General features: G+C 32.8%; 2 protein-coding genes across 2 annotated transcripts; both read right to left on the reverse strand.

Annotated features, from left to right (window-relative positions):
• Positions 1 to 517: 517 nt before the first annotated feature.
• On the reverse strand, positions 518 to 2,061 carry LOC130956213 (putative F-box/LRR-repeat protein 9). Its single transcript, XM_057883264.1, has 2 exons — positions 1,661 to 2,061; positions 518 to 1,537 (listed from the first exon to the last, which is right to left on the reverse strand). The coding sequence occupies exons 1-2, from the start codon at positions 1,996 to 1,998 to the stop codon at positions 760 to 762; spliced, it is 1,116 nt and encodes a 371-aa protein (XP_057739247.1). The 5' UTR covers positions 1,999 to 2,061; the 3' UTR covers positions 518 to 759.
• Positions 2,062 to 4,247: 2,186 nt separating this feature from the next.
• Positions 4,248 to 7,237, reverse strand: LOC130956033 (gamma-glutamylcyclotransferase 2-1-like). Its single transcript, XM_057883056.1, has 9 exons — positions 7,024 to 7,237; positions 6,350 to 6,469; positions 6,187 to 6,263; positions 5,998 to 6,054; positions 5,586 to 5,642; positions 5,437 to 5,477; positions 5,234 to 5,305; positions 4,890 to 4,969; positions 4,248 to 4,803 (listed from the first exon to the last, which is right to left on the reverse strand). The coding sequence occupies exons 2-9, from the start codon at positions 6,456 to 6,458 to the stop codon at positions 4,619 to 4,621; spliced, it is 678 nt and encodes a 225-aa protein (XP_057739039.1). The 5' UTR covers positions 6,459 to 6,469; positions 7,024 to 7,237; the 3' UTR covers positions 4,248 to 4,618.
• Between the last annotated feature and the right edge of the window lie 16,617 nt (positions 7,238 to 23,854).

The following is a 23,854-nucleotide window of genomic DNA, read 5'->3' on the forward strand; positions in this document are numbered from 1 at the left end:
GATAAAAAAAAAGTAATTAGACGAATGATTGAAAAAAATTGATAATTATATTATTAATAAATTAAAGAGAAAGAACAAAAATATTTTAAGATGTAATCTCTAATGCGATACAATGAGTTCTATTCATAATTCACACGGTAGTGAAACACAATTTTTTGATAATTTTTTTAGATGTTATCTTAATTAGTTTTAGATACTAATCTAAATATTTTTAGTACATAATTTATTTATTTAGTTTTTAAATTTTTCTATTATAATATCTAAATATTTAGTTTTTATCAATCAAAATCATGATAAATCTAAAAAAAATTATAAATGTGTAGCATAATTAATAAGTGATAATAGTAAGTAAATGGTAGAAAAATTGTAAAACAACAATTTTAACTCTATCTTTCTTCTTCATCACCACATTAAATCAGTATCAAGTTCTTCCATCCATCACCACTATTCACTAAAGCAAAAGATCATAAACCAATTAATTCTGTTTCTTTAGAGAAACGAAACACAAATCAAAAGAAAAAAAAACAATTTATTTATCTTTGTTTTCCAATTAAAAGAAACATAGAAAGAAAGCAAGATTCAGAAACAGGAAAAGAAAGTGAGATTGGAAAAGGGAGAAAAACAGAGATCAAGAGGAGCAGGTGCTGGAGACCAAGATCTGCATTCTTTGTTCTTCCTTTAATTTGATATTCAGATTTCAGTAATTGGAAGAACAAGGTAGTGACCAGATTAAAGATAAAAAAAAATGGATTCCTTAGACTAAAGATATAGACTCTTATAGTTAATCTTCCAAGCCCTTCTTCCATGTTTCTTGCCATTGGATGATTTCGTGTTCTTGGTTTCTTGACAGTATCTTCTAAACTCCTTGAAACTATTAACATTCCTTGACCTATGCCATCTTTGAAGTATTGCAATTTCACATATGCCATCTACTTCCTCTTTCCATTCTAATTTTAATTCATCTTCAGATACAAGTATTAAATCTTCAATTTCATCAATAAGAATCCCTCTTTCATCCCAAGGTTCACCAAATTGCATATCGTAATAATAGTCCATTAGGCAAGTATGTGAACCTCTATCATACATTTTCCAGTAGTCCTCCATGGATGCATGCAAATATCTTAAATCCACAATTTTGTCAGCATATTCTTGCCCCAACCAGCTCCCATCCAAATCAACATTGGAACACCATCCTAAATCTATATATTCAAGATTAGGACAACCACTAAAAATTGCACTCAAGCCATTATTATCCAAATTGTTCCTGCATAGTTTTAGATACCTTAAGTTTGGCATATTTTGTGCAATAGCATATGCGTCTTGGTTACCTTTAGAACCACTCATGTTAAATTTCAATGAATTTAAACGACGACAACGTTGGCCTATGACTTTTAAAGTAACACTAGTTTTATATATATCGCACAGAGTGATATCAAGTTCTTCTAACAAAGGAAATCCTTTAGCCATCTTAATCAATATTTTTGTATTATCGCAGTTGACAAGTTGTAGCCGTCGTAGTTGTTGCAGACTACATCCCCTGCAACGACGAATCAAGAAAATTTAGGGCGATACCCATAAGAAAAATGTTGGAGGAACAGATAAAATTCAAAAAGAAGAAAGGAAATTAAATTTTCAGCTTAGGAAGCAGAAATGTACGTACATATCAACAAGGAAAATATATTGGAGACTTAAATCGACCACCTGGCCGCAGCTGCGGCGAATTGCACGGCGAAAACTGTCGTCGAATATGCGCATCATAACCAACTTCCGTTTGAAGGGGCCGCCGCGCCCTAAGTAGCTGCCGATATGTATAGTCCGCCACGTGTACGGATCGTTGCAAGCCCTATGCCAAAGAGTGCACACTTCTTCGACGCCATTGGCGAAGATGTCAAACGCACCTACCTTCGACATGATTTCCACTGTCAATTCGTAGGGAAGATCCAACCAATTTCTCCCTGGTTTGGGAAACCGGTATATTGGATTTGTAGCGCAACGCATTCTTAGAGAATAGAGAGAGAGAGAGATCTCAATGAATTGATGAAGTGAAAATTGGGATTAGGGTTTCACTTTCCGTGTGAAAATGAGGGAGAATGACACTGTATATAACTACAGCAATTGCTTGCTCCTCAAGCAAGATCTTATATAACATATATCATTGAATATTTTGTTTATTTTGCATATCTCATAATAAATATATGGTGAGTTTTGTGGTGGCATTGTTTTAGGTGGTTAAGAATATTATGTGTTTCACTCACAAATAATCTTATAACAAGTGACACGTATGATCTTTAAATGTAATGGCAAATATAGAAATTTGCTTTCAGAAAAAAATTATTGTATCGTAAGTCATTGGAGTGAATTGAAAAAAGGTGGATACTGAATTTCATAATTGTCTTGGTATAAAAATATTTTTTTTATGGATTGTATAGTTAGATTTTTTAATATTATAAAAATATTATTTTTATTTAAAATATGGCTAAGTAAATAAGTTATATTTTTAAACAAAGCATTTATATGAAAATATATTTTTGTCATTTTCGTTTTAGTAGTTGTCTTAAAAAAAATATCTCCAATAAAAAATGATAGGATGGCTAATTAGAATAAAAAAGGAGTAAATGGTCACATTAGTCTTTGAAAAATCACTCTTTCTTTAAATTGGTTTTGAAAAATTTTTTCAATCAAATTCATCCTTTAAAATTTTTAAATTAGTCATGTTAGTCTTTCGGTTACTTTCTTTGTTGATGGTGTCAAAATTTGTTAATGTAACACGTTTAAGTGCACGCTAACACATATTTAAGAGTCTTAATTGACTATTAACATAAGAAGTTTATGAAAATAGATAAAATCAAAACCTAATTAAAGGAAGAATTTGAGACATTGAAATCTTTCAATTTAGAATTGGTTTGATCTAATTTTATAAATTAATCATGTTAATAGTCAATAAAACTCTTAGGTGTGTGTTGGGTGCCGCTACTAATATTGGCATACAATTAGAATGATAGTTGGATCATGATATCTCTAACCAATATCAATTGCAGCACCTATTTTTTTTTTACAGTAGTGCTAGAGGCTAGTACATTTGGTGATTTATAATCATTAATTAATCATCATTAGTATTTTTAATAGTGTGAGATCATATTTAATGTTATGGGATGACACACTTTTTTTTTCTTGATAGTTAACTGCTGATTAGATTTTTTCTTTCTTTTTTTTTATATATATATTTTAGCTAAACTTTTCTGTGGTATTTATTATCTGTCTACTACATTAACCATGAATTTTATACAAAATTATTGTTGTTATTATCCCACTCAACCTTTCTCTATTTTCTTCTCTCCTTTCCACCAGAATAGGAATAGATATATCTTATGGAGGATACAAAAGAATATACATATGCAGAGGAAGTAAATAAGGAATTATGATCGAATAATAGAAAGTGTCCGAACTTGCAATGTGATCTATGAATGCAAATGAAGAAATAGCAGTGGTGGAAAGAGACGAAGAGAACATAGTGATTGAACCAAGGGAAAGGTGCTGATAAGGAAGAAAAGCATAGCTGAAACTAAGTCTAATTTTTATCTGTTTTGTTCTTATTTTAGTGACAGTTTGCACTGCATGCTTCAGATCTTACTAAGCTCTTGGTTGGTTCGATCACCTCCACTCAGTGCTAACAGAGGATCGGTTGGATAAAGACTCTGTTTCATTTTGTAAATATTAGGTTAATGTACTAGACTAAAAATAAACATATATAATTAGGACTAAAACGTGAATAAATACCATAGTTTATGGTTGTCAGATCTCCAATCTTATGATCTAACAATTATTCTGATCGTGCAACAATATTAGTTCAAAACAATGAAATATCAGTGAATGTTTCACCCTTTTTATGATGGATTTTGTTTTTCTTATTTATGTAACTAACTCTTGAACGTGGAGGTATTTGTGAGTATAATGAGCTGACTTGTGCCGAGTGGACGATGGACTCGATCACTTGGGCTTCAAGTCTTATATGATCATTATTTGTTGAATCAAAACTTATTTGCAATCTTCACTTTGTCGTTTAACCCAAAGTTGATCAGTGGAAAATGACAAATTCTTTAAAGTTTATATAACATCAGAGCTTGCAATGGCACTTCCAATCAACCGATAACAAACTCAATTGCAAACTTCATCAATAAGACAAGAACCCACTCTCAAGTTACAACCCGAAACAATAAGATAAAATACGCGGTACATCCAAGTAGACAAGACAAAGAAAAGTCAAGTTAATTGAACAAAAGCTCAAGTAGTCAAGTATACATTACTAACTCAAGTATTACATGCCTCGGAACATTTTCAATAATCGCACTGCAGGTGTAAAGTATCCTCAAATTCCTTCTAATTCAAAACATGGTCTTATTTTGTCTCACCAAACCTGAGAAGTACCTCCGTAGAAAGGCTTAAAAGAGTGCCTCTAAAACTAGTCAAAACAGGTAGAACAGTTATATATTTCTTATGCTTTTCTTTTGAGAAATAAAGGGTACTAGAAGAATTTGAATGGGGTTAGCATTTAGCAGGATCCAGGGTGAATTAGCTTAGTCCATAATTCAGCATCATCTTTCAGTAACCTCTGGTCATATCAGCTATCCAAAGCAATGGGTTCTGGAAGAGGATGAAGCTGAAGGGTTGGAATAGGTACATGAGGAGGGTGTTGAAGTTGTGATGGTGCTCCAACCAACTTTTTGTCCTTTGGTAGTGCCTTCCCCATTCCAAGTACTTTCCTTACTTCATTAGCTAGCTCTATTACATAGTCATCTTCGTGGCCTGCAAAATCAAACATCGCAACTCATTAACATGCTTTATGGTTTCATGTGTAGAAATGATAAAGGTGGATGCTACAGATGACTTACCAATATCGTACATGGCCTTCTCCAAAAGGAAAAGATAATCCCTGTTGTTTCCGCAAGGACCATAGGCAGTTGCTATTTGCCTGAAATAAATAAGCAGAACTTGGTAAGCCCAGAGATAGAACACGGCTTCCACATTAAAAAATGGATTTACTTTCTATGAACTGATAATATAAAGTAAATTTATTCAACTAACAATAAAAATTCAAGTGTCAAATCATATTTAATAACTTCCCACCATAACTTCTATATTCCTTAATATGTGTAATGGCAGACAGCATTAGATTGTGAATGCATAGAAATGATTGTGTTAAAAAATAGAAGGAAAATGTAGAAAGAAGATTTACCTAGCCATGTCTTCAAGAGGGGCAGGTCCCAGGTAGTATTTGTTGTTAATTTTATCCGGCGTAGATGTAAATCTGAACAAATTGATGAAAGTTCCGTTAGCATAGTTGAGAAATAAACCTAAATTACATAAACAAGTAACTGCATTGCTTGATCAATCAGCTACAGAAAATCACAAAGTGGAAAACAATATCTGACAACTCACACTATCACTCCCGTTAAAGCAGGTTGCAGTGTCTCTCCTTCCTAAAAAATCAGAAAGACAACAAATTAGAAATAATAATAAGAACAATTAACAGTTAAATAAATAGAAAGCAATTACAAAGAACTCCTTAAAATTTGCAGGTAACTCACCTTGTAGAAGTTTACGAGAGTCTTTTGATCATATTCACATTCTCGCCTTTCCAAATACTACAAGACCCAAAGATTAGAAGAAACTATTACCAAAACAAATAAGAGTGAAAATGTGAAGCTAATACCTAAATGGGGATGCAAGGATTGCTAGTACAAACATCCATTAGTTCTAAAAAAGTATTCAGTTCTTAAGCAGTGCCTGGCATTTTAGTATAACACAAATGGCAAAAGAATCCTTAAACAATTATATACCAAAAAAAAACCCTTAAATGCATGGAAGATACCATCATTATCAATTGACATTAAATTAATATAAAGGAAACAGTTTCAAGATTCAAAATCATTACTATATAATTATGCATTGCTGAATACAGTTAAATATGGAAATAGTTTCAGGTTATGGAAAATTCACCTGCATAGCAAGTTTTTCCTTCTCAGCGCCACCTTTAACACAATAAGCAGCACCCCACTGAAACAAAATTGGAAAGAAGTAAATACATATAAGAAAAAACCAACATAATCATCCACTGCTTAAGGCAATAGATTACCAAAGCAAACCTATAGCTACAACATTTTCAATAGGAAAAAAATGTGCCCTTACGCAAATTGCTCCTTCTTTCTCCTCTAACGTGCAAGTTCTTGCAGGGCTTTCAGGTGTACCCCGGTGATCAATGCATGCTGCCAATAAGAAATGCCAGTTTATGCAACTGAGAAAGATATGCACAAATACAAATACCGTGTATGAGGAAGAACGTTTATGTTACCTAAATCAAATACACGTCTGTAATCCTTAATGTAGCCGATAATTTTCTCATCGAATTCGAATCCTGGGTTCCACACAAGTGAACCGTAGCCAAAAACCCAGAAAACCATGGCTGAGTTTTCTGGGAAAAAGAAAAGCGAAAAACAAACTTAATATGGGTGAATGGTTTTCATCAAATAGAAACAGCAACAGATATTTCCACATAACTACTTTTTAAAAAAAATAAACACTACACGAAGTCCAGAAATAAAATAACTAACAAAAAAGGCAAACACTACTAACCAAAAAAAAAAATCAAACGGAGCAGTAGCAGCACTTGAATACAGCTAGAAGCACCCCAAACCATAAGAAACCCAAAACATTTGTTAAGATTCAATAAACTGATAAGATTATCATCACAAAATGGAAAGAATGTCTCAACAACTAAGCTTTGAAAATCCAACTTAAGAAAGTCGAAGGTGTTCCAAAATGAAATCCATAATCACGGATTTGCTAAGTCTTTCAAGTATAAACCCCTTTGCGATCTACCAATACGAAAATTTAAGATTCAACTCTTCTCTGTCCACACACAATTCTATATTCAAATTTGTAGCTCAAACAACAACAATCACCAGCATTGAGTAAAATTAACCAACAATATAATAATAGGAAGAAGAAATGGTTAAGAATTCATACAATTGAGATGAAGATGAGTGAGAAAGAATGGATTTAGCGGTGGCGATTGGATGAAGAGAAACGACGAGAGGAATGAGAGAAAGGATTAGGGCTTAGCTTTGGGAATTAGGGTTTCGAATTTTTCCTGTGTTTTCTCTCTCTAAATCCCTTCTTTCTCTCTCCCCCTCTCTTCTCTTCGCTTCTCCTCTTCTTTCAGCTGAGGTGGTCAAATCTCCTAATGCTTCGTATTTATGCTGAGGGAAGCACGCTTGTCACGTGACCCACGTGCATGTGAATGTGCCCAAGCTGGGCAACGCACCATTATTATATTATTGTTGTCATATTGTAAACCGATTTAAAAAAGGAAAAAGAAAGTGTCATTTTTCCTTATTACCAAAAAAACTGTCACTTTCTGCATATAAATTATCAGTATTTTAAATTCAAAAATATATTAAAATGAGAAATACTTCTTTGAGTATATTGTTTTTATTGGAATCTCAGTTAACTAGATGGGAAATTATGCATGTATATTAATTTATTAGTTACATATTAAGAAATAATAAAAGCATTTGATTTTATTATCTACTCCTAATTAGTACTATCAGTATTTAATTATTGATTATAGAGAATTTTCTTAAGAATTTTGTATTGGATAAATTGATTTATGATAAAGTGAAAGAATAATTAGAAAAAAAAACTAATTATTAAAAAACTAATTATGAATTTATCTAGTTTTGTTAAACATTATTGTTTTGACAACAAATTATTAAAAATAATTATAAATATCACTCTTAATTGTTAGTTATATTGATGGATTTTTTTTCCTTTTTTCGGACAGTCAAAAGTCAAAACTGAATGGCATAGGTGGTGAAATAGGAAAGTGTGGAAAGTGTGTTGAAGAGAGGTAGGTTCATCGAACCTGGACAAGATTGACATTTATTTGCGTGCAACTGCATTCTAAATCAAGTTGCTTGATGCGTGGATATTGATTTGAATAAAGTCTAAGTCAGTGTGTAAAAAAATGAAAGGAAGAGGGCGAGGGAGTGAGATAGGTTCATTGAACCTGGACATGTTATTATATGAACACACAAATATATATGGTTGGCAGGTAAAGAGGTTAGGTTCCATAGAATTAATAGGGTTCCAGCTAGCCGTGTCCACAACACTACAACAGTTCGAAACTTTTTCCGCGTAGAACATTCATGGTTTCAACTGGGTCTAAAAGTGAGTTGAACTTGAACCGCTTGATTCACAGCTCAATTTATTAACCATCAAATCTATTTTTTAAATTTAAATTCTATTCACTCAACATTTATAAGCAGGCTTAAGTTTATGAGTTGACTCAAATAATAAGAGTATAATCTATAATTTTATATTAATAAATTATAATTTATATATTTTAAAAAATATTAAAAATTAATTTTATAAATTATTTATCTATCAATTATAAATTATTTATTTATATCTTATATTAAAATTATATATAAAAAATAAATATAAAATTTTAAATAATTAAAAATATTAATATATGATAAAATTATATATTACTATATATAATATTAAAAATATAAATTAAATACATATAAGATATGTGTATTAATAATTTTATATATATATTAATGAGTTATAATTCAAATGGCATAATCTTCATATCCTCATTTAGAGATTTTGGGTTTGAGTCTTACTCCTAACTTTGAGGAAAAATAAATTTAATATATATATAAAATCGAACTCACGAGTTAATGAGTTGAACTTATCCGATTCAAGTTTAAGTTTGACTTACTTTCAACCCTAGTTTTAACTAAAAAATTAATACGTAATTAAATCTGCACTTTTGTTATTAATTGACTATTAATTAAAAATATTAGCTCCCAATTTTTCCCTTTATTTTTGTGTTTAAAATTTAGAATGCTAATATGAAAATTTAACAACATTCGTAAATAAAATATACATCTAGCATATGTTTTAGCATTGGATTGAGTAATTTGGTAAGTATGAATATGAACACATGGTATTAATTAACAAATAAGAAATGTCAAATGTGTGAGTGCGATGTTTATTTTTTATTTTTTCTAATTTGTGGGTAGATGTGTGGTAAACTAACATACGTTTCGTCATGTTTAAATTATGTGAGTTATTCACGCATAGGAATTAGGAAGCAACGGGAAAGAAAGATTGTAGGTAAGAAAGACAAATGCAATCATAAAAATCATCATGGTATATTAGTAACATCCAGTTGGTTTAGTAAGTATAACGTTTCCCTGAATCTTGTTTTTGTCTGTCCTCTCAATCAGGTTTAAGTTTTAGAGAAGGAGTAATAAGGGTTAAATATTTTTTTGGTCTCTAATGTAGTGTTGTTTGTAGAGACTAAAATTGAGATTGGGAGACAAGAACTCAGTATTATGTTTGTTGAGGTAGAGACTGGTACTTAACTTTGTGTTTCTGTCTCAAAAATTTCAATATTTCAGTACTTCCAAAAAGTAAGGACACTAGAGACTGAGATTTTTAAAGACAGAGACAGAAACTTGAATAATTATTTTATATCTAAAATACTCCTATTATAATTAACTAATTTCAACATCTACCCTTTCTTAAAATCAAATTAGGGCTTCAGTTTGAAGCAACCCTCATTCCATCTTCTCATTCATGTTTGAAGTCCTTCCATATCTGCGTCGCTAGTCAGCCCAGCTCTGTCGTAGCCGTCGTCGTAACCACTGCAAGGTAAGTGAGTCGCACTTTTCAAGTTCCTCTTCATAGGCCACGATTTCTCAAGTATTCGTTTGCTCCTTCACAGGATTAAGTCCGACGAACCCAGTTGAGAGAGCGTTGTTGAATTCATCAGAAAGCGTTCATCAGAAAGCGTTGTCATCACAGTTTGTGTAACCTAGGTTAGTTCTGGGCAAATTTCATTACTGGTTTGGGTCGTTTTTAATATTTAGCGAGTTATGCTCTGTGGATTTCGTTCCTTCGTTCGTTTATTGGTTATGCTTTGTGTAACCTAGGTTAGTTATGCTCTGTGGATTTCATTAGTTTGTGTAATCTGGGTTCTTCTCTGTTTATTTCGGTTTGGTTGTTTTCGTGTGTGATGTGCTTTCTATGAATTGGTTTTGGTCATGCTTGTTTATTTTGTTTTTCTTTCTTATGCATCTTCTGATTCTGAAATTCGGGCTGCTTTGTTTGCCTAATTTATGTCTATTTGATGCGAGAATGTGAAATTTTTTGGTAGAATTTGTTAGGTTAGTTGTAGTTTAAAGAGTAGTGGCACTCCAGCTTTTGATAGGCTTTGATTTGCAAACTACTAACTTAAAATTGAGAAGTAAACTTCAGTAGAAACAGGTTACTTCAGTAAACTTCTATTTGCCTCTAGCCTAGGAGTACTTTCAGGTGCAAACTATATGGAAATTGTAAAATTTGCATTGATTTGAGCAGCCTATGTGAGTATTCTTTCTCCACCATCTCCAACTTTATAAGGCTAATCCTCTTTGAACATGTGCTTAAGCTTCTAAATCCTAATTAAAATATAATTTTAACTTTGGCTGTTTCAACAAAAATGGCAGATGCAGGATCTAATTTGTGCATAAAAATATTCTAACATAAAGTACTTTTTGTATGATAACTCTAGTTTTTTTTTATACACATTGCCTTGATAAGATTTCAGAACACATGCTTAAAGTCCAATTGGTCCCTGACATTTATTTATTTATTTATTTATATACTAAGTGGATTTATTTTATATTTGAAAAGAATCACAATTGAATATGATGAATACGCATAACCCACCAGATAGATTTAAAAGCTTTTGAATTTATTCTCAAATCACATCAGTATTGTATTTTATTTTTTTATTAGCACATTCCTCTATTGACCCTGTATAAGGAAGCGTTTATGATTGAAAAGATAAACCTGTCGTATGATTATTTGTGAGAGCATTATTGTATAGGAGAACCCTTGTGATTGCAATCATGTGAATTCATATTGGTATGCGTACAATATACCAATGGCTATGTAATTATAAGCAGGGATTTTATATACAAATGTGACTTCCAAAAAATTCTGTTCACATTTTTGTGAAGGGCCATGAATGTTTATAGCTTAGCATGATAGATTTTGTGAAAGCGATCTATTAACAGTGGCCTGTATGATTTCATTATGTTCATTTCACACTGCTACTGCTAGAATAGGATTTGTGTATTAACTGCTGATATTTAATAGGAAATTTATTCTCATAATTTTTATTCTTAAGTAAGGTTGCTGGGTGTAAAATTTATCATAGAATATATGTTTTTGTATGTTTTTTTCAGTCCTATTTAAATGCAGTGTTTGTGTGTATGCGTATTGTAATGTGTTGTATGGGTGAAGATAAAAATTAAAGTAGTTGCAGTGAAAATGGAAATGCTTCTTGTGTTTGTAACACTAAAATTGATTTAGGATTTCTTTTTCTTCTGCTCCAGCACTTTACAAATGTAATTTGCACTCTATATTGACATAATTCATTCTATTAATTTAATGTGCACTTCTTCTGCATTTGTATTAGTCATTCTATATCTAACTTAAAGTTTTGCCCCTTTTTCCTCTTTTTTTTTTTATTTTTACGTTATTCTAAGTTTGATGACAGGGTTTGTATTTCAAAATATAAGACAATTCTTATATTAACTAATTACTTTGGCACAAAATGAAAGTAATTATGGAAGCTTAAATTAGGCACTGACACAAAATTCTTGTTAACCTTAGTTTTCATAAAATTTCCAAAGTCCAAAGTCCATATTCCCTGTAAAGATAATATTTGTTTCTTATTTTTTAATTTAATAAAAATATATGGTACGTAAAAGCATTTCTTTGGATGTTATAACATTATTAAAAAATATTTTTTAATGAAAATTTTTCAGTAGTGTTAGATTTCTTTGAATGTTTATGTTTTTTTTATGTAATGATTTTGCTAGGAAGAAATGGACCGGTCGGATATTATTAAGCGATGCGTATCTTTTTATGAAGAGATGAGATCCAACCATGAAGAGTTGATGTTGTTCTTTGTGCTTACGCTGTTTGTTTACTTTAGGGATAGAACTAGTGGCCAACTATCGTTAGGCGGAAGAATGAATAGTAGAATTAGACGTGAGGCTTTAGAGCGTGTTGTTGGTGAGGGTGATAGGAATTGTATCTGGGAGTTGAGAATGAACACAAATGCCTTTGCTAATTTATGTGAGTTGCTCCAAGTTCAAGGAGGACTTACAGAGGATGGTCATGTAAGCCTGCCGGAGCAGGTTGCGACCTTTTTAATTATCTTAGTGCATCACAAGAAAAACCGTAGTCTACAGGTTAGATTTTGTAGGTCCGACGAGACAGTTAGTAAGTATTTTAATAAAATTCTGAAGGCTGTAATGCGGATTCAAAGCATGTTGTTTGCCAAGGCTACACCAGTTGATGAGGATTGTGTTGACCCCACATGGAAAAGGTTTAAGGTAGAGCTTATTCGATATTGTGTATGATTCATGTTTATCTGAAGGATTCTATATCTGAATATCATAGCTTTCTATGGATGATAGGGTTGCTTGGGAGCATTAGATGACACTTATATAGAGGTGACAGTCCCCGAGTCTGAGAAGGCAAGATACCGAACAAGAAAGGGTAAAATCTGCACCAATGTCTTAGGTGTGTGTAACCGGGAGATGGGTTTTGCCTATGTACTCAGTGGATGGGAGGGTTTGACATCTGATTCACAGGTACTTCGAGATGCAATAACTCGTCGTAATAGTCTAAAGATACCCCACGGTAATTATGCCATCTTTGGAGTTAAGCCTATACAATTAGCTTGAGTTCACGATAGCCAACGTCTTACCTTGTTTGCATTACTTGTCTATAGGTAATTACTATTTAGTTGATGCTGGTTACACAAACGGTCCGGGTTTTCTTGCACCGTATAGAGGGACTCGATATCATGTAAGAGAGTGGGCCCAGGGAGCACGTGCACCGCGCAACTACCAAGAATATTTTAATAGGGTTCATTCTTCTACAAGGAATATCATTAAGCGATGCTTCAGTTTGCTGAAGAAGAGGTGGTCCATCTTAAGAAGCCCTAGCTTTTACCCGCTAAAGACACAATTTCAAATAATTATTGCTTGTTCTTTGCTGCAAAATTTCATTCGAAAGAGTATGGAGATAGATCCGGAGGAGGAAGGTAGCATATTGGATGAATTTACGCCTGATGGAGACGAAGAACAGGATGCTTTAATTGATGTGGTTGAAAACACGAATGAGTGGACTCACTGGCATGACAACATAGCAACTGAGATGTATGAAGAGTGGCGTGCAAGTCGTACGGAGTAGTGTTGTATTGGATTGATTGTTGTTGTAATTAAAATATAATGTTAAGTTGTATGACTTGTTCAGTGTGGAAACATTGTAATAAGACATCTTCATTTGTGATGGCAACTGCGTATTTGTGTTGTTTGCTGTTTTATTTTCATTTGTAATGTCAATGACCTGTTTTATTAAGTGTACTATTTGTCTCATTTTTTGCTGTTTCATTTCTAATGGCAATGACCTATTTTATTATTTTATAATGGGAATTACCTGTTTTATTAATTTTACTATTTGTGTTATTCTTTGCTGTTTCATTTATAATGGGAATTACCTGTTTTATTAATTTTACTATTTGTGTTATTCTTTGCTGTTTCATTTGTGTTAAGTAATTGTAACTTACATAATTTATGCATAGTTTTGATTATCTTAATTTCCGTAGGTAAAAATGGAGAACAAGCGAATGTGGAGTGATGAAGAGACTAACGCTTTTGTTGGCTTTATGGAGGAGTTTGTTGTAGACGGTCAGAGGGCTGACTGTGAACAGTTTAAACTGGGAACATTCGAAAAACTGGCTTTGAAGATGCTGGAGGCTTTCCTGGGTTGTACATTGACCGCGAAGCACTGCAAGAATAAGCATAAATGGTTGAAGGAGAAGTACCAGTACACCGCTGACATGCTAGGTTGTAGCGAATTCAGCTGGAACCATGACAAACAATGTGTCGAGGTTGACAGCAAAGATGTCCTTGATGCATGGTTGAAGGTGAGTGTGTTTCAGGAATATCATTGCGTTTGAGCCATGGAAGTCAAGTGGATAACTACAAATAATTTATATGATTATTGGGATGACTGAATGATCAGTTATGATTGAAATTAGATGTAGTTGTGAATGGTGATTAATTTGCTATTATTTACTAAATTGAGATATCATTAGTTAGTTATTGAAATGTTGTTGTATTCGTAATTGATGAATTGCATTTAGATAATGGCTGTGACTGTGCTTGGTTTTGTTGCTGTAAGTAATTAACTGATGAGACTGATTTTGGTTTGAAGCTGTGACTATTACTGGTTGAGTTGTGGCTAAATTCTGAATTTATTTGTTTATGCCGAATCGGTTGTTATTGAATTATTTGCTTGAAGGTGGTTGTTAATGTTGATTCATGATTAATTAGAATTAAGATTGAGAACTATTTAAAAGATTGAAGTTTGATTGCCCAACCTCAGGTAAAGAAGAAGAGGAGGAGAAAGAAGAAGAAGAAGCCATGAATGCGAATATGCAATTCCTTGCTCCTCAAAAAGTGGATTGTATTGTACAACAACAAAAATCAACAAATATTTACATAGCAAAATTACAAAGTACTCTGTTTTGGTAGGAATCAAAATAATGTACCTGTTCTTCTCTCTTTTTTTTTTAAACAAAAAAAGTTTTAAGAAACAAACAATGTATGGATTTCAATCAGTTTGATGCAGGACTGATGCGGACAACACCAAACATATATGGTCATTTTGTTAGTTGTGTTTGTTTCTTGTGATTGCAACATACAATGAATCTTTTTAGTGAACTAAAGACTAAAATAAATGTACAAAAAGTTAGGCGCTTTACATCTTCTTACCAGATTTTGGATATTAGTAATTTCTTTCCGTAACTCCTCAACTTCTACCTGCATTTCACAGAACAATTAATAATGTCTGTAAAATGAACTTATGCAAAAATCAAAAGGATTTCAGCTTCCCTTAAAAAGACATTTGAATAGGAAATGAAAAAATTCTACTACAAAATCATCTACATGAATGAACCATCCTAGTTGTGCCCACATTTAATTACAGCATTCTCAAGTCTCAACCTAGTAACAACTTGGTTGTTTAGCAGGAATAAAAAATAGTAGTTCCATATAATTCAGCTCCAATGTTTCCTTTAGAGCTAATCCACAATCTGATTCCAACAAATTAACGACTATGCAACTAATTAAAGCCTCAATTGAGCAGATCCCTACAGAATCTTTGTCTAATTACTAAGCTAAAAATGAATTCACAATTATAAATAATTCTGAGGGTTAGGGTTTACAGCGTACAGGGAAGAGGGAAGGAGCACCTTTGAAAGTTTGAAAGTTTAAGAAACATACCAACTCCGTTGATAGAGAAACAGCAGATACCAGACGCACAGCTCCGACACGATGGTGACACATACACACCAGCGTGGATACAGCAGCAGCGTCACAAACCGAGGGTGACAAATGGGGCCACGAAGATGAACCAAGGAGAACTGGAGAGGCGCCTTCGTGGTTCCGACCCTTGGAGGTACTACCGGCGGCGAGTCGGGCTCCAGGGTTCGTTGACGGAAGAGGAGAGGAGAAAGGGTAGAGGAGAGGAGAAAGGGGGTTAGGGTTTGAAGATAATGAAAATGAAATTGTTTTGGGGGTTAGGGTTGTTGGGTGAAATTAAGGGCATTTTAGTAATTTTTAATATTTAGTCTTTATTTTTTATTTCAAACCAAACACAATACTGAGACATAACTCAGTCTTGTACACTTTCAGACCAAACACAATACTAATACTTATTTCTGTCTCTGTCTCTTGGTCTCTGTCTCTCTGTCTCACAAACAAACGCTACCTAAGGTTTGAGGTTAAAATCAAAATTTTTCGATTTTTTTTATTAAAATCATCTTCAACGTTACAAAACATTATAAAATCGTCTTTTTCTACCTCAATTTTAATTTTTTTTACCAACTTACCCTTAAGAACTAATAAAAATAATATTAAAAAATAAAAACAAAAACACATTCACCTCCACCCTCCAACCTCGAGATCTTTTTCCTCCCCTGACCTACGACTGGGCCGACATGGCCTTCGCAGCTTTGCCCACTACGGCCCTTTTGGTTTCTCTTTATGTTTAACAAGAGTACAAGACAATATATAATCATGAAGCCACAAATTTCTTTCCTTTTCTATCCTCATTTACCATAGTACAGAACACAACACTTAGCTCTTCAGCTGCAAGCACCAAGAAGAGACGAAGTCGACAAAGTGGTCAGTTTCTTCGTCTCCAACACCGGAAAACCCGCCAACACTAGCGAACTCATTTTCAAAATTACCAAGAACACCATCTATCGCACCGCCTTTGGGTCCGATTCCCAAGAAGGTCAAGATGAGTTCATCCCGATCTTTCAAAAATTCTTGAAGCTGTTTGGAGCTTTCAACATCGCAGATTTCATCTCTTTCCTTGGTGAAATCGATCTTCAGGGCCTTAACAACAGGCTCGTCAAGGCTCGACGCCAATGGAGGAAAGATTGAGATTGGTGATGATGGAGAGGGAGAAGAAGGTGGACAAGGAGGTGGGGCGAAGATGATAGGTGGCAGAAATGAAGAGAAGAAGAATTACGTTTTTTTGGGGGGAGGGTTCGAGGAGAGTAGGAGAAAAGGGATGGAGAGAGAAGAGATATCGTGGGTGGGGATGGGGTATTTTTGTTTTTATTTTTTCATATTATTTTTATTAGTTATTAAGGGTAATTTGGTAAAAAAAAATAAAATTGAAGTAGAAAATGATGATTTTATAACGTTTTGTAACGTTGAGGATGATTTTAATAAGAAAAAATATCCGGGACGATTTTGATTTTGACCTCAGATCTTAGCGATGAAAAAAGTACTTAACCCTAATAATAATTAAGATTTTGCTAACATACGTAAGTGGAACACCCTACTACACAGAGTTTTACGCTTAAGTCGTAGAACAGAGGTAGTGTGGTGTTACGGACCTCTACAAAGTAAAATATATACATATAATAGCGGAAAATGATACTATACTAGGAGCCTTGAAAAACGGGTAGAACAAACTCGCAAAATGAAAAGCGCAACGCTCGAGGAATAAGATAACTTGCGTGCTAAGAAACCTAATAGGAAATGATAAAGATAATCAAGAGAGTAAAGGAAAGCATAACTAGCCCCTGAATCAGCTTGCGAAGCCAAGGCTGGCCGGAGAATATATATACATACATATACAGGTATCCCAAAATACTCAAAATTCAAAATAATGTCCTAACTCTCCCTTAACCTTTATGAGGAACCAAAATAAACAAGCTTCTTGGAGAGCAAGCTAAGTACAGAGGTACATATATATACAATCGTAAAACCCAAAATAACCCAGGGACTACTCCGCTTCAAGATCCAGACGCCTAGCGAAGAGTCTCTCGACCTGCATCTGAAAATAGCAAAACAGTATGGGATGAGAACCGGAGGTTCTCAGCATGGTAAAGGTACCACCGTATAATAAATAAGGTTCTGGAAATGCCAGAGGCAATCCTAGAACTTCGTCATACAATTGTAAAACTTAATTGCTAAACAGAAGCCATAAATAGGGGTAGGTAATCTAAACCTGCCTAAACTCACTCAATTTTTAAACCTAACATAACATCAAACTATTTCACCCTTTTCTCCATCACTCCGTCATCCATAATTCAGTAGAGACAAGCAACCAAACAAGTTCACGCACAAGTAGTGAGCAGATAGTGCAAGTAGCAAGTGTAACAGGTAGATGGAGGTATATATTCAGTTAAGCAAACCCAGGAAATGCATAGCAATCAAAACAAACAAATGCACATGATGCATGCCTGTCCTATGGCTGATGAGGCTCATCTTTCGATTATCCAGCCAACTCGACAAGTCTGAAAACCTTAAACTGTCCCCCGTCGCGCACACATGGTGAGAATAGCACGTCACGCGTACGCGTGAGTCATGCGTACGCGTGATCATGCGCATTGGCCTCTCATGCGCACGCATGGCTAGTCGCGCATGCGTCGTCAAAATGTCACGCCACGCGTACGCGTGGATGGACGTTTTTCCAAAATTGGTAGAATGCCCAGAAAGCTGCTACAAACCAGATTTTGTTATTCTGTAAGCACAGGTTTTATACCAAACTTCCATCGTCCATAACTTTCTCTACAAATTCCATTTTTTACAAAATTGATATCGTTCAAAAGCTTATAAAACCATCTTTCATTTGAAATAAACCACAATTCCATCCAAAATTTGAGGAGCAAGTTATGGACTTCCAAAGTTTACCAAAATTAACTTTTTACCCATTCATATCCAAACCTCATTTTCACCAAAGTCATGTTTCTTACCATCAAAACCTGCACCTCCATTATATAACAAGTTCCATTTTATTAATCCTATCCACTATCACATTAATATTCATACCAATTCATAAAACCCATACATTATTCAAAGAATTCACCCATTCCAACCATAACTTTCATATTAAAATTCATTAGTCCATTACCTTCATTCATTAATACCATGTCATAATCTACCTTCAACTAATTAAACAAGCTAAGCCACACCACCAAATTCAATTAGCTCATATCAACATCATCATTAACCCAACATTAATAATTACACTCACACATATTAAACAATACCAACAACTTATACTCATAAATTCCAATACAAACTCAATCATAAATTTATCCTACATCATCACACAACTAATCATTTCATACATTTATCCATTTCAACTTAGCCTATGGTCCCTTAACCTAAGTTTTCACAAAATCTTATATGTTAAACACGCGAAACCTAAACCATACATTGGCCGATCACTTTATTCAATCCAAGGCAGCCTTACAAGCTAGAATACAGGCCCCCAAGCTCAACGAAACCAGCCACAAACCAAGCTTCAATCACCAATAATCCTCCAAATACTCACTTTTCAATCTCAATGCATATATATGAACTTAATTCACATTTATTACACACATATATCCCAAATTCAGATTTTACCTAATGGATTCAAAATTAAATTAAAGTTTAGGAAAACCTTACCACTCCCACACCCGTAGCAACTCAAACCCAGTAAGTTCCACAAGCTAAATCGAACCTAAAATATCAAAATTGGCAAAATCTCACCATAGAGTTTCAATTTCAAGAATAGAAAGGGGATAGAGATTCTGAAACGAAAATGGAGCTTACTGGTGAAATTGATCTGATAGAAATGTAGAGCTGGACGCGTGGCCGCGAACGGTGCGGCGATTGGAGCTCAAACGGGGAAGTTATGGTGGTTGGGGTGTTTGATGAGGGTTAGGGAGCTCTCTTCCTCCCCCAACCTGTTTGGCGTGTTTGATGCAGAATGGGGAAGAAGAAGCTGCTGTTTCATTGTTCAGCCGGTTCGGCCCATTCGGTCCAACTTTGGGCCAAAATTTTTAAAATTGGTATCAAAATTCTCGTTTTGAAGAGCTCTACCCTATTTTTATATTATTTTTGTATTTTTAATTTTTCTAATTATTTACCAATTTTAGCGGAGTTTACATCTTATATATATATATATATATATATATATATATATATATATATATATATATATATATGATAAGATTATAATAAAAAATGTTAAATATTTTTTAATAAATGTAAAATAAATACTTTAAAATTTAAGTTTTTTATATTTTTAATAATAATTTTTTATTTATAACTTTAATATATATCTATATTAAAAAATTTTTTAAATATTTTATTAATAACAATTTAATAAATTTATCATATCTTCTTATAATACATGTTAGTTAAACTCTTATATTATTAGTTTTGGATAGAGCTTTAAAATCTTTTTTGCAAGAATTCAAAAGAAGTCCCTGATTTTTCTTTGTTTTTTTTCCTTTAGACACAAGAATAAAAAATAATTCTACAACTTTTTTTAAGAATTGAATTTTGATGCACTATCAATGTAATATAAAGTAGTTTTATACATGTATTCAATTACGTAACACCACATCATCAAAATAATAGCTATTTTCATTGACCGCGTGAATGGACATTTAAAAGACAGATATGATTGCACAACTGTATAAAACATTTTACACTGTGAGTGTATCAAAATTAAACTCTTCTTTTAATCTTACAAATACATGGTATATATGGGGATCGCCTTGCCTATAGCCTTCACCAAAACTTGTCTTCCTCTCGTTGACAATAGACTTCTTTTCCATCCTTAAGCTTTAGATCTGACTTCTCTTTGATTGTGCTAAATATGGCCTTTTTAGATCTGTTAACAGTTGAGAATAAGCCAAAATATTTGTCTTGTGCTCCTATGTGAGTAATGTTCATTACTGAAGCAATCTCGATTATGATGACTTGCTGTGGGGTGTTATTGCTAAAGAAAATAACTGATTTATCCAAGTTAACTTTCTTCCCACTGGAACTTTCATAGTTCTTTAGCAAGTTTAGTATTCCTTCGCAATTTTCACTATTAGCTTTACAGAATATGATAGAATCATCTGTAAAAAAGTAGATAGTTTACCTTGGAGCACCTTCTAGATACTTGGATTCCTTGAATAAGACTGTTTTTCTACGCCTTGTGTAGCAAAAAGAAAAATCGTTCTACACAAATTAGGAATAGATATAGAGATAGAGGGTCACCTTATCGGATGCCTCTAATTGGCATGAAGAAGCCATGGGGTTGTTCTTCCATAATAATTGAGTAACAAAACAGTTAAAACCAACTCACGAATTCAATTAATCTATCTAATGTCAAATCCAAGTTTTTCCATCATTAACCATATACACTTTCGTTCCACTTTATCATAAGCCTTGCTTTCATATCCAGTTTGATTGTCATTTCATCATTACGAGGTCCTCTTTTATTGTTCTTGAGATAATGCATGTATTCGTGTGCAACTAAGATATCATCCAAAATAAATCTTCTTTTAAAGAAGGTACTTTGGTTTAAATTGATCATTTTATTCATCATACCTCGCATTCTATGCACTAACACTTTAGAAATAATCTTGTAAACAACTGAAGATAAACTAATAGGTCTTATCTGGGTCATATTGATCGCACCTGAAATTTTTAGGATGAGGCAAATGTGGATGTGATTAAAGCTTCTCAATATTTCACCTCCTGTAAAAACAAAAAACAAAAAACTGGGAACAGCTCTAAAAATGTCCCTCACAACTAACTCCCAATAGTGTTGAAAGAACTTCACAATCATTCCATCATCACCCGATGCACTCTCTGGGTTGATACTGAAAGTGACTCTTTTCACTTCTTCTACAGTAACTGGTCGTTGGAGCTTTCGATTCATGTTAGTTGTCACCTTTGACTCAAAGTATGTGAAGAGGTTTTCTAGATTTCCATGACAGATAGAGGAGAAAAGACATGTAAAATATGATTCTGCTACTGCACTAATTTCAGCTCTTGAGCAAGCGACTTCACCATTCTCCCTAATTAACCCCAAAATCTCGTTGCGGTTTGCTCTCGTCTTGAACTTTTGGTGGAAATTTTGATGTTTTCGGTCTCCTTCTTTGAGCTACCGGATTCTAGATTTTTCTCGCCAATACTTCTCTTCTTGGACGACCACTTTCTCCATTTTTTTCTCCAGCTCTCTAATTTCCATCCCCCAACCCTCTCAGCTTTTCTCAACAATTCTAATTCCTATTGCAATTCTTTTATAACTTTCTTTGAATTAGACTTACTAGAGCGTTGCCATTGTACCAAGCCGTGTCTACATGCCTTGATTTTCTGGGCTAATTTATACATCGTTGATCTGCTAAAATTAATGCTCCAAATTTTTTTAATGACTTCTCTGACTTCCTCACTCTCGCACCATTTTGCTTGAAATTTGAATCTTCTCTTTACGACATCAATTTGCGAGAAATGGTCTAATAGGAGAGGTGTGTGATCCAATCCATTTTACTCTTATATACAAAATTTTTTTAATAAATTCTAAATCCTAATTTCTAACTTTATTTTCTAAATTATCCAACAAATAAAAGTTAACATAATTCTATTCAAAAAATTAATTTTTTATATTTTTTTTTCTAAATTTCTTTCTTTCTATAATCTACTTGGCCCCTTTCTCACTCTACTCTAAATAAAATTAATTAATTAATTAATTAATTGACTTAGGACAATGTTCAATAATTCTCTTTATAAATGTATTAATAAAATTATAAATAAATCAAAATGTCCAATAATTTAATTTCATTTAGTAGATTTTCCTATTTCTTTTCTTGCACTTGTTTTCTTGTTATTCATTTATTATACTTTAGTTATATAAATATGTGAAAGAAAAACTTTCTCATATACAATAAGTTTGTTATTTCAATTCTAAAAGCTATTTAATTATATCTATTTTTCATATTCCTTCTTTCAGATGAAATTGTTTTTTTTTTAAATCATCATCAGTTTTCAATAATAATAATAATAATAATAATAATAATAATAATAATAATAATAATAATAATAAATAAACATGAAGTTCTATATTTTGAGTTGAGCGTGGCATCCTAAATTTCTTGAAAATATATTAATTTTTTGAGAGAAATTTCATCGACAATTGAAAATAATTATTTTCATTTTATTTTTCTCTTAAAAAATCCTCAGTGGCAAAAAAATGTTAATTATTACTTAGAACTTAGAAGTGGTTTGTTTAAGTTTTTGCCACGTGTAATTAGTTAACGTCCCTGTTAACCTTGAATATTTATTTATCTATCTAATCTAATGAATAATATTATATTATATATAGATATCACAATTCAACAGCTGAATGAATTCACCTACCGTGCTGTAAAATTCCTCCTATATTCCTGTTAGTTCGTTGAAGATGGTTGTCAAAATTGGCTATCAAATTAATTATTATATATTTGTATATGAACATTTATATTATTTTGTATATTACTTTAATGTACACTTGGTTTAGTTTAAATTGCACGTAGATTTGGAAACTAATGACCGTCAATAAACGTAGATTGCCTGAGAATTTTGACCATGGAATGATTGAAACCAACAATGCATGGTATGCTGACTTTGTCAATTAGGCCTGACTTACTTCTTATTTGTTAACAGTTCTTGACCGATGAACCTAAATTTGATGAGTTTGAATGTTTGATTTTGATGATCTGTATAATTATAGTCCAATCGTGCAGCTAATTAAGAAGTGTATTCGCCAAACTTGGTGGAAGATAAATTAAAGGGGACTCGATTTTTTTAGGAGTGCTAAGTGTTAACAATTTTTGTGATGTAAACGTAATCAATTAGTTATCAATAATGTTTTTAATGGTGTGAGATTTTATCCAATAATGTGAGATTATTTATTTTTTTTACTGGTTATATTCTGAATAGAATTTAATAAAATTGCTGACTCTTAAATTTTTTTTATTATTTATAATTGGCTAATAAATTATTGTATACAAAAGACAAAATTTAAATTCTTAGATATTTATTTAGTCACCAAAAAAACTCTTAGATATTTGTTTAAGTAAATTAATAAATTAATCACTAGATTAATCTAATTTGATTAAAAAAACTCGATATTAAATAAGTTTAAATTACAAACCTGACCTCTAGCCTTAATAGTCCAGCGATAATTTGACAAGGAACTCCTAACTCCACGAAAGTCCAAGGCCTAAAGCTTTTTAGTTTTTACTATCATCCGACTCAGTACAATTCTAATGGATTTTTGAATTTGAAAATCGCTGATCTTCTAACCGCCTAAGAGATATGATAAGTAGTCAAACCTGTATAAAGAGGAGTTATCTCCAGATATGATCTATCCAAATCCTCAC

This window comes from Arachis stenosperma, chromosome 10 (genome assembly GCF_014773155.1).
Source record: "Arachis stenosperma cultivar V10309 chromosome 10, arast.V10309.gnm1.PFL2, whole genome shotgun sequence".
Lineage (NCBI taxonomy): Eukaryota > Viridiplantae > Streptophyta > Magnoliopsida > Fabales > Fabaceae > Arachis > Arachis stenosperma.